The following is a 20,377-nucleotide window of genomic DNA, read 5'->3' as shown; positions in this document are numbered from 1 at the left end:
TGGTTTAAAATGTTCCCACACCCGTGTCATTACTTCTATCTTTAAGGAAATGACCAGATACAGTGCAGCATCTAAACACAGCCAGATGGAGCTCACTTCTTTTCTCTCTCTCTGTGAGCCCGAGGCAGGCATGCTCCTTCCGGGTGCGCTCCTAAATGGCTCCTGTATTTGCCTTTGACAGTGTCTTCTTGGAATAACAGATTTGTTCACTGTTTTGTCTTGTGTGTTGGCTTTAAAGTCTCTACTCATAATCAGAGCCCGCTTGTTCCGTTGATTCTTTGAATCAAATCTCTTTTGTTCATTATCTTTTCTGGTAAGTTCATCCTAAGGCAAAGAGAATTAAAATTATGTAAGCCAAAGCAAGAAAACATTAGAATTTATTTGTTATGAAAACACTGGTTAGTTCTTCTAAATGCTTTCAAAATAAATAGTTAACTTACACATAAAAAAAAAAAATATAAAAACTTCTTGGAAAAATGAACAAAAACCTAAAAAGACACTAAGCACAGCAGTTCATGTTTGCAACTCTTGCCTAAGGAGACAGGAAGAGCTACAGAGAGATCCTGTCTCATAAAACAAAATAAAAGAAAACACCAATCCTAAAACTAAAAGACTAAGGAGTCAAGGAGCATGGGGAGGAGGGAGCAGAAGGACAGAAGGGGACTTCACAATGTTTTTACACCTTCAGATGCTTGAATCGCATGACATTAATAAGTTGTTAGAACACCAAACTTAGTCACATAATTTGTAATAAAACTAAGATGACTATATCTAAATTTAAATTATTTGGAGATATATATTGGAACATATTTACATAGAACTAACAGTGATGGGGATATATTTTCCTTGTCGGAATACAGCCAGATGTCACTTCACCTTTTTATCTGGTGAATTATACAATTAAACAAACACACACACACACATATATGTATATATGCTTGTATATAAACATGCAAACACATATATATATATATATATTTGTTTCTAAGTAACATAGTTTTGTTTGTTCACTGCTGTGGAAGCACAGCTGATACTTCCCCTTGCTACCATCATGAGTAAACATGTAAATAGGAAAACAATTGCCTTGCATTCCAAGATAAAAGCAATGGTTACCTTGTCTAGTTCCATACTTCAAATACAGAAAACTTAAAGAGACGTTTTGATGTCTGAAGACACGCTGTGCCCTACAAGGGTGAGAGAGATTCCCTTTGGAACTGACTTCTCTATGCTTTAGTAACTTCGGAGTGTTTACCTTGGTGAATCAGTGCTGGTCAATCTGCTGTCTTGAAACATCTTTGCAAGTAGAATTTCATGTTCTGTTTTTTGCCAAGTTTTCTTTCAAACTTTTCTATTTCATTTATTGTCTAACAAACTGGCATACAGGAGCCAAATAAAATTTATAAGAATAAAGAGTTCACTAAATAAAACTATACTTACTAATAAGTAAATGTAAAGAATGTTAGTGAAATTTAGATCTATAAACCAGGTCAGGTGTGGTGATGACACCTTTACTGCCAGCACAAAGGAGACAGAAATATGTGGATTTTATGAGTATAAGACCAATTAAGTCTACATAGTGAGTACCAGGACAGCCAGTGAGATCTACTCTCGAAGCAGCAAAAACCAAATAACAACAAATCAAAAGCCACTACAGACAAACAAAAGAATAATCCAGCCCTAGTGGTACATGCCTATTGTCCCCACAGAGGAGAAGAAGCTAAGGCAAAAGGATCTCGAGCTCAAGGCCTTCCTAGGCTATGAGTTCAAGCCTGGGAACTTAGTCACGAACTCAGAAAGTCCCAAGTGGAGGCTAGAGAGACAGTTCAGTGCCTAAACAGCCCCTGATGAGCTTCTAAAGGACCTGAGTTCAGTTCCCAGCAACCAAACCTGTTACTCCAGCTCCAGGACACCTAACACCCTCTATCGGCCTCTGTGGGCCCTGCACACGTCTGGCATATAACCACATAGACGCAAACACATACACACATAAATAAGAATAAATCTTCTTTTAAAAAGTAAAAATTGAGAAAGGGGTGTTCAATGGTACAGCACGTGCCTAGCGTGAGACATGCCCTAGGTTCAGGCCTCAGTACTACAAAAAGGCAAAAAAGCATCATAAGTGGACTTATACATTTATGCTCTTGATTTCATTTTTCCCATGACATACCTGGATTTCTGCTGAAATGATCTTAATCCAGTCATCTACTTGCTTTCTGATTCTAATTTTCTCTGACATCTCTCTACAAAGGGAAAAAGAAATGTCCTTACAATAGTCTTTTAATAGACAGGACTGGAGCAGTCCAGTCTAGTTTTAAAGCTATCATGCATACAATACCCTTCCTGAGAAATCAAAGTAATGGCATTGCCTTCATGAAGTGTTAGGAGGAAAACGTTTGTGAAGAACTGAAGGACAGAAGTATCAGGAGGAGGGGAAATGAAATGAAAAATTACACTCAATGAAACACAGCGCTTCCATGTCTATCCATACCAGGCCCCACATCATCAGAGGCAATAAGGCCTTTTTCCAAATATGAAATCAGAGTGGCACAATGAGTGCTTAGGAAAGAAATTCAGAAAATAGATCTGTGGGGCTGGAGAAACAGCTCAGCAGGTGAGAACACTCAAGTTCAGTTCCCAGCACTCATCACCACCCCTAAGTCCAGCTCCCGGGGACCACCCCTAAGTCCAGCTCCCGGGGACCACCCCTAAGTCCAGCTCCCGGGGACCACCCCTAAGTCCAGCTCCCGGGGGCCATCCCTAAGTCCAGCTCTCAGGGACCACCCCTAAGTCCAGCTCCCAGGGACCACCCCTAAGTCCAGCTCTTGGGGGCCACCCCTAAGTCCAGCTCCCGGGGACCACCCCTAAGTCCAGCTCCAGGGGACCACCCCTAAGTCCAGCTCCCGGGGACCACCCCTAAGTCCAGCTCCAGGGGACCACCCCTAAGTCCAGCTCCCGGGGACCACCCCTAAGTCCAGCTCTCGGGGACCACCCCTGAGTCCAGCTCCCTGGGACCCTTCTGAACACTATGGGCACTGGGCACACACATGTACACATAAATGAATCTTTAAAGAAGAACATTAGTAAGCAGATATGGCAGCTTCATAAATACCTCTGTGGTGCCCACATCCTGTCTCACCTATTGGCAGAGAAAGCATTGATGAAGGAATACATAGCAGCTCCATCCTTTGCACGAATAATAGCTTCCAGGTTTTCTTCTAGCACTTTTTTATTGTTTTGTACTCCTCTCAAAATCTTCTCAGCATCTTTCAAGACAGATCTGGTATTGGTTGTCTGAAGCTTAACAGGATTCTGTGGAAGATCTGAAAACTCCAAGATAACTGGAGACTGTTTTACCTTAAAAGGAAAAGAAGGCAGAAAAGCACTGATTTTACTCTGAAGGAGAAAGGCTGGGGAAAAAAAGCACACAGTGAGTGCCCACTACTCTTCCAGAGGACGGGAGCTCACTTCCCAGCACTCACATCAGGTGGTTCGATAGCACACGTGACTCCGGTTCCAGGCTGTCTAACACTTTCTGCTTCCTTGGGCCCTCACATACATTTGGCATATGTGCCCCCCACCACACACACACACACACACACACACACACACACACACGTAAGTATTTAATGCAAAGAAAAGCTAGCTAGAACATTGTTGCGACCATACACTAGAATCAATATGGTCTGCCTAAGGGTTCAGTTTGTCCAAATGAAAAGTTACTGAATACTAGCACTCTGGTTTGTTTTCCACTTAAAGAAATTATTACAAATATTGCATGCAACAGAGACAGGAACTCCAGAGCAGTGCTAGGTCATCTGACAACCAATGAAAGCTCTCCTTGTGAAGAAAGCTAAACAAAGAGCAAGTTGCTCTAGACATGTGGCCTGGGGTCTACAACCCCGCCACTCTTCCTTACTCTAGTAGCCAGGAAGGCAAGGACAGGTGTGGTGGCACACCACCATCATCCTGCACTAGGGGGCAAAGAAAGGACGATCACTAAATTTGATGGCAATTTGGTTTAAAAGCAACCCAAGGGCTATATACTAAAATGGCCTCAAAAGCACAAAAGGAAAAAAATTGGTTGGAAGGTAGAAAGTGGTCAACGGCATGGGTCTTGCCAGAGTGGTAAGAAGACACCTTTCAGTAGACTTCTGAAAACTTCTCTGTGAAGGGAACAGATCTGACTGCCATATTTTCATCTTCCTCCTGACTTCTGTTTAAATGACATTTTTATTCCTGTTTGTTTGCATTACTGTTACACTTCACTGGGAGTATAGTCATACACACTGCAGTACACATTATCTGTTTGTTTCTCAGAGTCTGATGTAGCACAGGCTGGCCTCAAGCATACTATGTGGGCCAGGACAACCCTGAACTTCTGATTCTCCTGCATCCACCTCCATAGTGCTGGAATTGCAAGTGTATGCCCACATGCCCAGATTCATACAGTGCTGGGGACTGAACCCAAAGCTTCATGCATGCCAGGTAACCACTCTGCCTAATGGAGCTACATCCCTATTTCCCACTTTACCTGGAGCATGTCATTTGTTTGTTTCTTCTTCTGGCCAAGATCATGAACATCATCATTATACTTTTGCATAGCTACTTTAGCTGTTCCCAGCTCTTCAGAGGAAGGAAATCTCTGTGAATGCAGAATTTCAATGCTACAAAAGATAAGGAAAAAAACCTCCTAAGCTGTTATACACTCAGTAAGCATTTTATACATATGGGTGTTCTGCCTGCATATATGCCTGTGCGCCATGATGTCTGGGATCTCAGGAGGTCAGGACGTGGAGCTACAGCAGCTACAGCAGCTAGAGCTGCCATGTGGGTGTTTGGAACTGTACTCAGGTGCCCTTTAAGAGCAGCCAGTGCTCCTAACCACTGAGCCAGCTCTCTAATGCAGAAAACATTTGATAGCATGGAGTCTTGGACACATTCTGAGGTGTGCATTGCTAGACAGCATAGTACTAAAATACCACAGATTTAATCAGTTATATTATAAACATAATAAACAAAGAGAAATTTGATCAGAAATAGTTATGTGCACCAAGGAAAATAGCAGAAAGCAGTCCTGCTTACAAGAAGCTAAGATTCCGGTGCACTTATGCAAGAGTGGAGAAGGGATGTTTGAAGCAACAACCCGAGGAGAATTTAGCGAAATAGTTGACTCTGAGTCAGAGGAGCAAGCTGTACACATTTGGTTTTTTGAGATAGGGTCTAACTGTCTAGCTCTAGCTACAATGGAACTCACTATAGACACCAGAGATCCACAACCTAATTGATGTACCTCCATGTCCAACTTATACATCTGCTTTAAACTCACCCATTCTTAAGGATCATTTCCCAACTTTATAGCCTTGAAACCCCATGGAAAGACGAAGAACAGGTTTAGAGCTTCAGTGTGTGTTCATTCAGTTTAATCAAGCCTATCAGTATATAGCCTAATCACATTGAGCTGAAGGACAAACTCTCCTCAGGGTATTTTAAACAATAGGGACAAATGTGTGATATCCCAGCCACCTGAAGTAGCTTAGCGGTAGCAACTGAAGCAAACAAGATTGTGGCCAATAAACTTTTTCAATCTAAGTAGTGAGATATCCATCATGAAACACTGGTGAGTTCCACCACATTCCTGGGTCTTTGGAAGATCATATGCTCATAGAGGGCTGTGCTTGCCCAGAAAAGCCCAGAGGAGGTCTGAGCCTCTCACAGGTAGCTGACAGGCTCTGTACAAGTAGGAAGTGAACACACACTTAACAAAGGAGATTTTTTCAGTTCAAAGTAGGAAAATCTGTTTCACATCACTAACACACTAAACTTTAGTGTGTTCCCAAGACAAAGAATTCAGATTCCAGACTTGGTCCAGCGAAGTCACTAAACCATCAGCACCGACACAAATAACCTGCAAACAATAACTCCTGGAAGACTCTGAGTCACTGTACTATTTCTTGTTGCTGTTGTTGGTTTGTTTGCTTGAAACAGGGTTTCTCTGTGTAGTCCTGGCTGTCCTAGAACACACTCTGTAGACCAAGCTGGCCTCAAACTCAGAGATCCTCCTGAGTGCTGGGACTAAAGGTAGGCACCATTACTGTCTGGACATTGTACTTTTTCAAATACTCAGTTTTCATTTTAAAATAATAATAATAATAATTAACTATATGTTTAATTTATTATACATACATATCTAGATACATAAATACACATATAATAGATAGATAGACAGACCAATTTCACATGAATAGGAAATTACAGCCCAGACACAGGGAAAATACAGTTCATATTTGAGAAAGCCCACACATTGGACTTATCAGAGTCTACTAACGAGAAAAAGAAGCCCTTCCTTTCTTTTTTGGCAGACTGAGCCTAGCGTACCATAAATGTCAGGCAAAGTGCTCTATAACTGAGCTATTTACTGCTTACTTTCTATTTTTTATTTTGAGTCATGGTTTCACTAATTTACCCAGGCTGGCCTTGAACTCATTCTACCCTAGGCTAACCTTGCATTTGTGACCCAGATTACTAAGAAGCTAGGGTAATAGGCCTGTACAATTTAATGCCCACAATATTAAGAATGAACTCTAAAAACAGGCAGTGGTGGCACACGCCTTTAATCCTAGCACTCAGGAGGCAGAGGCAGGGGGATCTGTGTGAGTCTGAGACCAGCCTGGTCTACAGCCAATAACTTCAGGCAATTGGGCACTTGAGAATTCATGACAATCCCATGGTTCCAAGATGTTGTAAACTGGAAAGATCCACAAATATCTGTCATTATTCCAAGTCTTTCTCCCTTCTCCTTTTATCATTCCACCAAGACACAAAGAGCACACCTTCTACAGGATCACAAAGGATTTCATGATTTAGCATGGAAATTCTGTTTATGCAGATGGCACTAGATTCACCAGAGACCACGTACAGATGAAAGAAAATTCAGACACAGTTCCAGTCCTGCTTTCCATAGCAAACACAGATCCCGATACAAATGACTGAGGGTTCTTTATCACCTAGTGTAAATGTGAATGGATGGAAACATCATCAATGGATTTGCAGTGATAAGAAAAAGACTCAGAAAGATCTTATAAGCCTTAACAATAAACCCAAGCTACCTATGTGGCTGGGTATGATGGTGCAGGCCGTTAATCCCAGCCTGTGAGGCAGAGACAAAGGAGCGCCTCAACTCAAGGCCAGCCTCGTCTACAGGGCAAGTTTCAGGACAGTCAGGATCCTGTCTTAGAACTAACTCTTTCTCTCTCTCTCTCTCTCTCTCTCTCTCTCTCTCTCTCTCTCTCTCTCTCTCTCTAGGACAGTCAGGATCCTGTCTTAGAACTAACTCTCTCTCTCTTCAGGACAGTCAGGATCCTGTCTTAGAACTCTCTCTCTCTCTCTCTCTCTCTCTCTCTCTCTCTCTCTCTCTCTCTCTCTCACACACACACACACACACACACACACACACACCACAAGAGGGGGGAGAAAAAGAGAGAGAGAGAAAGAGGGAGAGAGAGGCGGAGCAACAGAGACCTCAGAAGTTTTAGATTAAAAAAAAAAGACGGTATTCTGAAGTCTAGAGGATTTTTTTTTTTTATGCTAAAAATTAGAAAGAAAATTGAACAGAGCCTCAGAGACATGGGACACCATCAAGCATGCCAATGAGTCCTACAGCAGAGTCCTAGAGGGACAGGAGAGGTCACTAATACCTTCTACTGTATAAAGACATAACAGCCCTAAACTCTCCAGGTTTAATGAAAATTAACCTATTCATTTAAGAAGCTCAACAAACTACAAGCAGGACATACTCAAAGATAAGCCATTCCTAACTCGAGATCATTTTGTTAAATCAAATAAGCCAGACTCAAGAAGGGCAATTACCATATTTTTTATCATATAAAAAATTTAAAGTGTGTGCGTGCATGCGTGAGTGTGTGCGTACGTGTGTGTGTGTGTGTGTGTGTGTGTGTGTAAATAGAAAAGGAACCATTAGAAGAAGGGAAAGAACTTAAGTGCACACAAAGGAAGAGACAGTAATGGATTAATGAAAACAGAAGGGGACTATTTAGAGTAAGGCAGCCAGACAAAGGGAAACAGGGAAAGGGGAAGAAACTGGGGAAGAGAAAGGTCCTGAGGAGGGGAACAGCTAATAACAAACTATACTGACATTTATGTATGAAAATGCCCAAATGACACCTATTGCTTTATATGCTAACTTAAAAAGAAAATAAATCATAAAAACCACACTACAGTCAAATTTAATTTGTCAAAAGTCTACAACAAAGAGCATCTTAAAAGTTACAAAAGAAGGGTGCAGGGAATCCTCAACAAGACCAGTCCTGGATTCTCACCAGTACAGCACAATCTAAAAGGCAGCGGAAGGCCAGGGACAGGCATGCAAAGAGGCCCAGACCTCTGCAAGCCAAGGAAGGATGACTCAGAAGTCAGACCTGTTCTCACCTTCATCTTGGAATTTATGGCTTTGTCCGAGCAATAACAACATTAGTAATAATGAAGAAGTTAAAGATAATCCCAGATAAACAAAAATAGAGCACAGTCATTACTAGCAGAGATAACCTACAACAACAACAAAAAAAGAAAAAAGAAAAAAAAAGAAAAGACTGTGTCATGCAGAACAGAAAAACTAATTTGGATCTATTTGAAGCAATGAATAATACTACAAAGGTAAGTATTAAAATGCCTGAATGCCTGTAGTAGAAAGATGTGGGGACACATGTCCCTAACTACAGCAGTCAGAAAGCAGAGACAGGCAGATTTCTGTAAGTTTAAGTAAGACCAGCCTGGTCTACACAGAGTTCTAGGCCAGCCAGAGCTGCATAGTAAAGCATTGTCTCAACAAACAAACAAACAAATCTGCATTTCTGTAACATCTCTTCTGTTTTAAAGTCAGCTGTATGGGGACGAGAACTAACTCAGCAGTTAAGAGCACCTGCTGCTTTTGTAGACAACCTAAATTTAATCCTAAGAGCCCATATCACATGGCACACATAAGTTCCAGGGAATCTACTGCCCCCTTCTGGCCAAAAAACAAAACAATCAAATACAGGTGCATGGAGTACAGTTACCAAGCTGTACAGGTGGTCTCATAAAAACAAACTTTTCTGATCATTCAGTAGAAGGAAAAGGAAGAAATTTTCACTTGCAGAAATCAAATGGCTAATAAGCTGACTGGGATCATTTTAGATTAGTATGTCGATTACAATCTCTAGGGTAATCACTAAGAAACAACAAAGAATGAAAGTGGTATACTAGGAGGTATCTAACACAAAAGGAGGCACTCACAGACGAGCAGCACAATAAGACTGAGACATATGAAAGGCACATAGCAATACGGCACACATAAAAGGCATTAAACAAGTTAAAATGACGCGGTATTTCCAAATAAAGTCACTCAGATTGTAGCTTTTTAAGGTTTCCCCTTACTACAGTTTTTATCACATTAAAGTTAATATAATTATTATGACTTAGATTTACTTGATCTTAATGAAAAGGTTAATCAAGGCAGGAGAGTGACCCCAGGGCCTCTACTGTCACTAAGCTGGACCTCAAGCTTCAAAGCAAGCTGTATGGGAAATTTCAAATATACCCAAGTAGAGAAGAAGAGTACAATGACCTCTTTGTGAACCATTATTCTCAAAGTTACCTTCATTTATTCTACACCCCAACCCACTTTCTCCTCTCTGCCGTCATAGGAAGGCTGCATATCTTGCCACCATAATCCACCCGTTAGAAATTAACAACCTACATTTCTAAATCAAATATTTTAAAAAGCAGTGATATAATTACATTCCTAAAGAAAATGTAGAATTCTGAACAAAGCTCTTTCTAGTCCAACTAGTTCCAATCTTTTGGTTTTACCTGTCTCTTTTCTCAGAATCCCATCCTGTTTTTGTCCTAGTTAATGAGGTCACATCTGATGACTCACTTTTTCTTGTCAAAGAATCATTACTATTCAGGATTTGTTCCAACAGTCTTACATTTCCTAAAACAGAAAAAATACAATGTCATTTTCCAAATTAGTTCATCTCTCCTTTATATTCCTAAACTAAGTTCTTACGATGACCGACAACTCACTGGATACCCACTATTGTTCTTTTGCACGTATCCCCTAAATTCTCTGAGCTGGAAGCTTAGTTCTCAAGGGTACATACCAATGGTATTTGAAAAGCGGAGTCTTCGGGATGTGACAGGGTCACATGTGCTCTGCTCTCATGAGTGAGTGTGTTAGCTGGTTATCAGAGGAGGAACTATGTTATAGAGCAAAGCCTCCTCTGGCTAGCCTGCTTTCTTGCCAGGTAATACCACCACCAGGCAGAGGATTAGTGCAAGACGACCCACCCATGGTCATACTTTTAAACTTCTGAAACAGGGAGCTAAATAAACCTCTTCTTTATACATTACCTAACTTGTGGGGTTCAGTTATTGCACCTGAAAACAAGCCAAGACAGCTGGGCGGTGGTGATGCTCACCTTTAATCTCAGCACTCGGGAGGCAGAGACAGGTGGATGTTTGTTAGTTCGAGGTCAGCCTGGTCTACAGAGAAACCTTGTCTTGAAAAACCAAAAAGAAAAAAGAAAAGAAAGAGAGAGAAGAAGCCAAGACAACAATATAGACATAAGTATACTCATCAAGTAAGACAAAATATTTTCATCTTTTCATCTTACTAAAAACTACAGTTGTATATATTGGATTAATATAAGTAAAAAGACTATACTTATCTCTATCAGAGAGTTTTGATTTTTTTTTTTTTTTTTTTTTTTTTTTTTTTGGACAAGGCTTTTCTGTGAGGCCTTTGGCTGGGCTGTCCTGGAATTCATTTTGTAGACAAGGCTGGCCTTGAACTCAGAGATTCCCCCTGCCTCTGCCTCCCAAATGCTGGGATTAAAGGTGTGCGCCACCCCTACCTGGCTAAGGTATTGAACCTCTAAAAAACAAAACCTAGCTGGCAGAGTGAGTCACTGGGGAAAGGCTTTGAGTTTCATAGCCTGGACTCACTCCTGTATGCTGTCGGCTTTGATTGTAGATTCAACATGACTACCATGTAAGCAACTACCCCCACCCTATGCGTTCCCATGATGGGGTGTATCCCATCACTCCATGGGCTACAATAAACACTGAGCATTCCTTAAGTGGCTCCCTGTCAGGTACTTGGTCACAGTATTAAGAAAAATAGCTAATACAAAGGCAGACACTCATCCTAAGTGGTTTCCTACCTTTAGGACTTGACATTTCCATATTTTCTTTTTCTTCTATGGGGTTTTCCCTCTTTGATATTTTTCCATCCTTAGAAACAGGTACAGGAGCAAACCTTCGAGGTGCAGGTGTCTCTAAAGGAGATTTCTGTCCATCAAAACCTGCATCTTCATCTTCTCTTAAAGGCACTTTTAACAGAAGGGAGGAAATAATGAACAGAGGCTCGTAGTGTCTCTATTAGTAGCATTCACAAGGAGCTGGGTTCAACGCCTAAGCATTACACGTATACATTTACAAAAGTGACGATCATAATAATAAAGTAAATTTAAGTTCAAAAGACTTTTTTATCCGAAGGCAGAGTTTGAGGCCAGCCTGTTCTATGTAGTGAGTTCAGGATAGCCAGGGATACACAGTAAGACACTATTTCAAAAACTAATTTTAATTAGTCAAAAAAAAACTATTTTGAGCACAACTGGTAAGGTGCTTGCCTTACAAGCATGGGGACCTGAGTTCAATCTCCAGAACCCACATTTTTTTAAAAAAAACCAGGTGTGGTGGCATGTGCTCAGGAGGCAGAATAACAGGTTCCATGGCATGTGCTCAGGAGGCAGAGATAACAGGTTCCATGGCATGTGCTCAGGAGGCAGAATAACAGGTTCCATGGCATGTGCTCAGGAGGCAGAGATAACAGATCCCTGGAGCTCTCAAAACAACAAACCGTTCTTTTTGTCAAGTTGCAGGTCAATGAGAAACCCAGCCTCAAAAAAAGGTGGAACTGGGCATGGTGGAGCATAACTTTGATGCCAGCACTCGGGAGGCAGTGGCTCTCCATGAGTTCAAGGCCTGCCTTGTCTACATAGTGAACAGCCAGGAATTCTATACTGAGACCCTATCTCAAAGAAAGAAAGAAACTTCATCCTCATTAGAAATCAAAATAAATGAAAACTATAAATGTTTTATAAATTAAAGCCAATAAATTAAGAATCAGTGTGATAATATTTGAGTATTGTCAAAGCTGTGGTAAAAATGGCATTGCTAGACATTCAAAAACAATTATTTGTGTATGAGTATTTACCCTGTAAGTGCATTGTGTGTGTGGTCTGGTGCCTGTGAAGGCCAGAAAAGGGCACTGGATCTCCTAGGACTGAAGTTATGATGGATGTGAGCCACCAGGTGGGTGTTGAGTCCTCTGCAAAAGCAGGAGGTGCTGTGTGTGTGTGTGTGTGTGTGTGTGTGTGTGTGTGTACATGAGTGTGCGTGCGTGTGTGTGCATGTGTGCGCGTGAATATGTGTGTGTTTATGTATATTGATGTTTTGGCTGCATGTTACATTTGTGCATCACAAGCTTTGTAATACCTGTGGGGGCCAGAAGAGGGCACTGGATCCCCTGGAACTGGGGCAGTTAAAAGCAGCCATGTCACTGCTCTAAACAGACCTGGGTCTCCTCTAAGAACAGTCATCGCTCAGCCCCCACTAGACACTTTCAATGGCAATGAAATCCCACTGTTAGAAATTTACCCTAAGGAAGTAAGACTAAAAAGGAAAATGTTAACCCAGCATGCTGGCTGGCACACTCCTGTGGCCCCAGCACCATCAGCTCTAGCCAGCCTGCGCTACAATATAAAAGCCTCCTCAAGAACAAAACCACTCCTACCTGCCCAACACCTCAGTGGGGAACAGTCTATATTATCTAACTGTACTCATCTTGACAAAATCAAGGAAATCAAGGACAAGACAATTATTACAAGCATTCTGGATTCTAGATAAGTAAATTTTTTTCTACTTTTTTGGGTTTTTTTTTTGTTTTTGTTTTTGTTTTTGAGACAAGGTTTCTCTGTGTAACAGCTCTGGTTGTCCTGGAACTCACTCTGTAGACCAGGCTGGCCTCGAACTCAGAGAGACTCACCTGGCTCTGCCTCCTGAGTGCTGGGATTAAAGATATGCGCCACCACTTACTGCCTGGTAATAAGTACATTTTTTTTTCTAAATTTCTGACAATCTTTCAAATTATCAATTAGAACTATAAATTAGGAATTACTATGGTTCATAATTTAAACAACCTTTGAAATAACCTAAAATTTATTTGAGAAAAAAGAAAGAAAAATAGAAAACCAAGGCCTCCAAAAGTAAATTTTATTTCTGAAACAAAGTGTCCAACTACTTTATAAGAAAATTCCCACCTTTTACAAATGTAGAACAGTCACAGCTGCCATGTTTTACTCACAAGAACAAGTATTTTACCTTGTTTCGAAACAAATGTGTTGTGTGAAGAAACACAGCTCCCAAGATTAGGATGTCCTGGCTTTCCAGAGTGCTTTTCCACTGCTCCAGAAGGGGGCGTGCCAACAAGTTGAAGACTATTAGTCTTGAGTGCAGCCCCAATAAAATGGGTCTAGAAGAAATACAATTATTTTATTAATCTCAAATTATTTTGCATAAAATTTGATGATATCAAATGATAAGATATATTGAGATTTATTAGCAGAATTGAAAAAGGCTTATTATATTTAACATACAATGAAAATGTGACACTTACACATGTGCAGGCATAACACTCATATGCATAAAAAAATAAAAATAAACTTTAAGGGCTAGAGAAATGAGTGCTCTTCCAGAGGACCTGGGTTCAATTCCCAGCACCCACATGCAGCTCACAACTGTCTATAACTCCAGTTCCAGGGGATCTGATACCTTCACACCAATGCACATAAAATAAAGTTAAATAAATCATTAAAAAATAAATAAACTTTAAGATATATATGAAATATATATTTTAACAAACAAAGATAAATTAATTATTCATAGTTTTACAGAACTCATAAAAGTGTATTGAGAACCCCCCAAATAAAGCAGATGGCAGCATTCGGGAGGCAGAGGCAGGTGGATCTCTGTGAGTTTAAGGCCAACCTGGTCTACAGTTAGTTCCAGGACAGGTTCCAAAGCAATACAGAAAAACTCTGTCTCGAAAAACCAAAGGGGGGGGGGGAAGCCAATGGGAATAGACTCAACTACTTAATTTCATTAGGCATTTATTAAATAATGTACCTCATAGGTCATCATGACTTCGACTTTATCTATAATTGCAAGCTATATAGAAAGATAAAGGAAGTTCTAGGCCAGATTGGGCTACACAGTAAGACTGTCTTTAAAAAACAGAAACAACTGTTTTTAAGCAAAGAGGTCAAGGGCTAGAGAAGTATTCACAAAAGGGACCAGCAGTCTAAGTCACCTTAGCTTCTCAGTAGATAATGTACGTACTACACTCAACCCACACATGGAGGACTTCCTAAAACCCTAGTTGCATGCCTATGGCCATGCCAGTAAAATATTTTTAATCTCATGAAAACCTTGAGGTGAGCCCTACTAAGAAGTCTTGAGAAGGGGGCTGGAGAAATGGCTCAATGGTTACGAGGACCAAGGTTCAATTCCCAGCACCCACATATAGCTCACAATTGTCAGTAACTCCAGGTCCAGGGCTTCCGGCAAAACAATAATGAACAAAACAAAAGACAAAACAAAAACAAACAAACACAGACACACACACACACACACACACACACACACACAAATCCCACCAATGAGCACAAAATAAAAATAAATTTTTAAAAAAAGTCGTCTTGAGAAGTAGGAATATAGAAACAAAAATCTTGAAAATGAAAGCATTTAAATGTTTATTTTTGATAATATAGTAATAGAATAAACTTATTTCATACATTCCTTTGAGTTTTACATTTTAATTTTTAAAACGTCAAAATTGTGCAGTTAAAAAGAAATGTAAGGACTGAGCTTAGCACTTTCCTACATACATGGGGACAAAAGTTCAGATTCCCACCTTCCAGGCAGGGTTAAGAAGTCCCCAGAGCAAGCTGGAAAAGACCAGCTGTATCAATGAGCTCTGAGTTTGATTTGAAGAGACCATGCCTTAAAGGATCAGGCAGAAGATTGAATGAGGATGATTCCCAGTATCAACTTCAGCACATGCATACATAACCACATATGTGCCCTCCCACATGCAAAAATGCATACACACATGCAACACACAAACGAACATATAAAAGGATATATAAATTTATCATGGTTATTTTAAAATGTTTTGGAGCTGGGTAGTGTTCCAAAATTGAAAGTTCCAAAATAACTAATCGCTATTTGTGAAGATAGTTTTTTTAATTAATACCTCTACATATAATACTCAAAAGGCATTGAGAGATTTATTCTTTTAATAAATTAAAAGCAGGAGCAAATATACACAGTAGGTAGTTCTGCCCCCAGGAACATCAGAACCATGAGAAAGCTTTCAACAATCTCCAAGTAACACCACAGATCTGCTCTCCCAGGATCCCTAAGATGTCCTATTATCTGTATTTTCACAAAGCCCTCCAAGTGTTCCAATGCATGTTCACAAGCTAGGAACTGCTGATGTAAACAAATCACTGCTTTATAAATAAGGTTATTGGGCTGGGGAGATGGCTAAGTAAAGGGCTTGCCTTGCCAGCACAACAACCTGAGTTTAAAGCCCTAGCTCCATGTGAAAAGCTAGGGCACAGTGCTCAGGTCTGCAGGCTCAATACCAGAAGGAAGAGGCAGAGACAAGTACACTCCTGGAGCTTGCTGACCATCTACTCCAGCCAAAGGTGAGCTTGGGATTTGAGATGCTGTCTCAGAAAAGAAGGGAAGAGGGTGACTAAGGACGACATAAACAGTGACCTCTGGCTTCCACACGAACACACACATACACACAATACTGCAAAAGGAAGAAGAGCCAACTATAAGGAGAGGTCTCTTAGCATCAATGACATACAACCCTAGAACATGCCAAGTATCCACATGGAGTAAAGTCTGATGAGCAAGCAAATCATGACTCAGGAAATCAGACTATCACGACCTAGTCAGCTATTACAACCATCAGTTAATAGTAACTTAGAGATGTAAGTACAAAAGGACCAGGGAACGCACACCGACTCTATCACGGATACCTGAATGGAGATGTAAGTACAAAAGGACCACGGAATGCACATAGACTCCATCACGGATACCTGAATGTCTATTTGCTGCTGTTGTAATTTTTCAAGTTGCCTGATGTGCTGCTCCATAAATACATTCATTTGCTTCTCATGATCATGACAATATGATTTCTCTTGCTTATTCTGAATGTTTGTTTGGTGCTCTGCCACACGCTGTAACTGCTTATCAGTCTCCTGTAACTTATTAAGTAGTTCTGTGACAGAATTCACCTTTGCTTCCAAATCACTCTGTACCTAAAACAAAAATATCAAAAAAGTATTTCATATTATAGGAAGACATAAAAGATGTGCTCAAGTCCTACAAAGGTTATTTACAGCAACTGGTACTGAGTGAAAGATTTTAATTTGCAGAGCAAGGATGTAGGAAAGGGGCAGGAGAATAATTCTTACAAGCGGAATATAGAAAATCATAAAGAATGGACACTGACATGGGAGGAGAGAACAGAAATTATGAAAACAAGAAAGTTACTATGGTGAGGATGCTAGGGGTCATGCTAGGCTGATTCTGCTACATAGGGCTAGTAACTGAATCATCAATCTCTTGTGAAATAACTGAAGTCTCTCCCAGGTCATGGCCCACAACAAGGAAATAGGCCCCCAATCCTGGAACAAATGGTCCCAGATGAACAGACCTGTCTGGGTCACTCCTGGCCTACGGACAGTCTGGGGACTTTCCAAGTCATCCTATGGTTTATCCTTTGAATAAGAACAGGTCATACCTGGGTGATCTCTCAAACATGAGATCATACTTTGTAGTCAATCACCTTGTGCCCCATGCATGTATGCTGATTGCGGTCTTTCTCTATAAAAAGGAGCCTGAACCCTTTGAGGGGTGTGCAGCTTTCCCCGAGATTGCTATCACCGGAGTGCACTCGTTCAATAAACACCTCTTGCTTGTTGCATTTCCTGGCTTTGGTGTTTGTGTCATGGGGCTTTCCCATCGGCCCATCAGGACCCCAGAATTAGGGTCCAACATGAGATGGTATTAAACTTGAGCCTTTGCTCACAAAATTTCTCATGATTTAATGCCTTTGTTTTTAGAGTCATAAAATTAAGAGGCAAAATGGGCAATCCTTAGGATGTCTTGTTTCATAAACTATACATACACATGTACGTATATATACTTACACACCAAATCTGCCACAAAAGATTTGATAATGCCAGGAAAAAAAAAAAAAGATTCTTAAATGAAAGTTAAAGAGAAGGGAATTCCAAAACAAAGTAGCTTTTGACGCCACACATTATGACATGTAGGGAGTAGATGAAGATGTGAGTATCGTTGACCTGGGCACAGCTATGACAAGAACCAAGGCCTTTCCCATATGGATCAGGCTTTCAGCCTCTGATCTAAATATGTTTTCAGAGGATTAATCAGTGTGCATTAAGACTAGGAACTAGCTAGAAATGGTGGCATACATCTTTAATCCCAGGACTCAGGAGGCAGAAGCAGGTGGATCTCTGTGAGTTTGAGGCCAACCTGGTCTACAAAGCAAGTTCCAGGACAGCCAGGGCTGCTGCACAGAGAAACCCTGTCTCTAAATAAGTAAGTGGCTAGGAACTACTGGGTGTGGTAGTATAGCCATTAATACTAGCACTCACAAGGCAAAAGCAGGGCAATCTCTGAGTTCAAGGTCAGCATGGTCTACAGAGTGAGTTCAGGACAGCCAGGGCTTTGTAGAGAAACCCAGTCCTGAAGAAAAAAAAAAAAAAAAGACTAGCAACCGTGGCTTCCTCCTCCTGAATGTTCAGTGTGAGACTATGGTCCTACAAATACAGCCTACTGAGATGAGCTAACCCTCCTCCTCTGCTGTGCATTGTTAACACCTAGAGTTGCACGTCGTGGTGGCAGTAGGTGCACCTCCATCAGAGCGCATGCTCTGTCTGTGTGTCTGTCCTTCCTTCATTCTTTTTTACCATCTCTAGTCAGGGTTCCAGACCCAATTATGCAATTCATATCCTGTAATCAGGAAAGAATCTCAAGTTCAAGACAGAAAGATCCTGTCTCAAAAAAGAACAGCATAGGGATGGACTCAGTTAGTGTGCTTGCCTAACATGCATGAAGCTTTGAGTTCCATCGCTAGCACTGCATAACCCAGGCGTGATGGTGCACTTCAGAACCTGAAGAGTAAGGGAGGATCCCAAATTAGAGCTCATCCACGGCTACAATGGCAGAGATCAGCCTGCGACACATGAAACAGTCTCAAAACAAACTAGCAAACACCAGAACAGCCTTTGGTACTTCTGTAATGTTAGCTCTAAAACCCTGTCCTGACCTATTTCATTTCCCCATTACAAACTGACAGCTGGCCATATAAGATATGATAAGGTAGCATTCTAACCCTCTGGTTCATTCAGGTCAGTAGGTCATGCAGTATAGCTCAGTGACAGAACTTGCCTGCCACTGCACAAGGGCCCTGGCCTTGATTCTCAGACAATCAGCATCCAGAACGTGGACTTGCAGAACTACAGGGAAAGGGCCTGGCTTCTCCAGCCAACAGTCACATGGAGGTGATTTTCACAGCCTGAGAACTAATTCACAACCACCAATAGTACAGCCTTTCAACTAGAATGCCCCCATGTCTACAGTCAGACACAACCATCTGAGTCAGCTCTTTACCTCAGTGCCCAGGGGCATCCCGGAGGGAAAGTACCTTTATCAAAGGGGCCGCTGTTGCAATGGCAGCGGCAGTTGCTGCAGCCACAGTTGTAGCGGAATCAATTCTATTGGGTGAAGTTTCAGGCTCCTGAGCAACAGCATTCTTTTCTGTACTTGTATCTTCTAAAAGATGGACTTTCACCGCCTTAAAAACAGGCATGCTTTGAGCTCTTCAATACAAAGAAATAAAAGTTTTTCAGTACTCTACATTGAGTCATTTGAAGAAATGCCTACATGCCATAACCTGGGAATCTCCTAAAAGTGGCTTTCCCAACTTCTGTTTTTATTTGTACCTGTGTGCAGTGTGAGTGTATGTACATGTGTGTCGGGTACCCTTGAAAGCCAGAGGCATCAAACACTGCTGGAATTTGTACTATAGAAGACTGCGAGTTGCCGATGGAGATGCTATGAACCAAACTCAGTCTTCTACAAGTGCATCAAGCCTTCTTAACTGAGCCATCTCCCTAGCTCCATTCTCTTAATTTTTTTTTTTTTCCTTTTAAATCAGGGCTAGTGAGGTATCTCAGCAGTCAAGGAAGAGCATGCCCTATTCCTCAGAAGACCCAGATGTGATTCCTAGCACCACCACATGGTGGCTCACAACCATCTGTAACTGCAGTTCTAGGGAATGGATGTCCCCTTCTGACCTCTGAGAGTGCCAGGTATTCACATGGTATACAGACATACAATACAGGCAAAACACACACACGTATAAATCCTTTCTAAAAATGATTATTAAAGTCATTTCACCGATGTTAGTAAGTTTAGGTCACTAAGGATTAAAGGAATAAAAAGTTATCCCTTGAAAGCAGTAATACTATTTTTGAAAATAAGACTTACACATGACAACCTCATAGCAACAGTTATAAAAACAGGTAATTAAGAAGCATAAATATACCAGGCGTTGGTGGCACATGCCTTTAGTCCCAGCACTCTAGGCAGAGGCAGGCAGATCTCTGTGAGTTTGAGACCAGCTTGGTCTACAGAACTAGAACCAGGACTGGTTCCAAAGCAATACACACTTTTGTCTCGAAAAACCAAAACAAAAAAACAAACAAAAAAGCAGCTGGGCATTGGTGGCACACGCCTTTAGTCCCAGCAGTTGGAGGCAGAGGCAGGAAGATCTCTGTGAGTTCAAGACCTGCTTGGTCTACAGAGCTAGTTCCAGAACAGCCTCCAAAGCCACAGAGAAATCCTGTCTCAAAACATCAAAAAAAAAAAAAAAAAAAAAAAGGAAGAATAGATGAATAAATATAAAACACAGAGTTCTAAGATTTCAAATACTAATGTTATTCCAAAGGGAGAACTACATTTGTTTCTAATATTTGATAATTGTATTCACCAAATACTTTTAGAATTATAAAACTAAGAGTTGTGGTTGATGCCTGATTTCCAACTCTAGTACATGCCCATTAAAAAACAAACAGGAGCTGGAGAGATCTTAACAGAGGTTAAGATCATTGCCTGCTCTTCCAAAAGTTCTGAGTTCAATTCCCAGCAA

General features: G+C 41.0%; 1 protein-coding gene across 1 annotated transcript in view; it reads right to left on the bottom strand.

Moving 5' to 3' along the window:
* Kiaa0586 (KIAA0586 ortholog) overlaps window positions 1-20,377 on the bottom strand; it is a 90,769-nt gene that overhangs the window by 56,655 nt on the left and 13,737 nt on the right. Inside the window, exons 5-13 of the mRNA XM_051195953.1 lie at window positions 18,872-19,046; window positions 16,233-16,454; window positions 13,441-13,591; window positions 11,220-11,387; window positions 9,865-9,988; window positions 4,532-4,664; window positions 3,137-3,354; window positions 2,168-2,240; window positions 97-324 (exon numbers count right to left, since the gene is read on the bottom strand). Of these exons, the coding sequence (XP_051051910.1) occupies window positions 97-324; window positions 2,168-2,240; window positions 3,137-3,354; window positions 4,532-4,664; window positions 9,865-9,988; window positions 11,220-11,387; window positions 13,441-13,591; window positions 16,233-16,454; window positions 18,872-19,046 (1,492 nt within the window). The remainder of the gene's footprint in view (window positions 1-96; window positions 325-2,167; window positions 2,241-3,136; window positions 3,355-4,531; window positions 4,665-9,864; window positions 9,989-11,219; window positions 11,388-13,440; window positions 13,592-16,232; window positions 16,455-18,871; window positions 19,047-20,377) is intronic.

The sequence above is a fragment of the Phodopus roborovskii genome, unplaced genomic scaffold (genome assembly GCF_943737965.1).
Source record: "Phodopus roborovskii unplaced genomic scaffold, PHOROB, whole genome shotgun sequence".
Lineage (NCBI taxonomy): Eukaryota > Metazoa > Chordata > Mammalia > Rodentia > Cricetidae > Phodopus > Phodopus roborovskii.
Note: the sequence above shows the minus strand (reverse complement) of the source record. Positions and strands in the feature narration are given on the sequence as shown.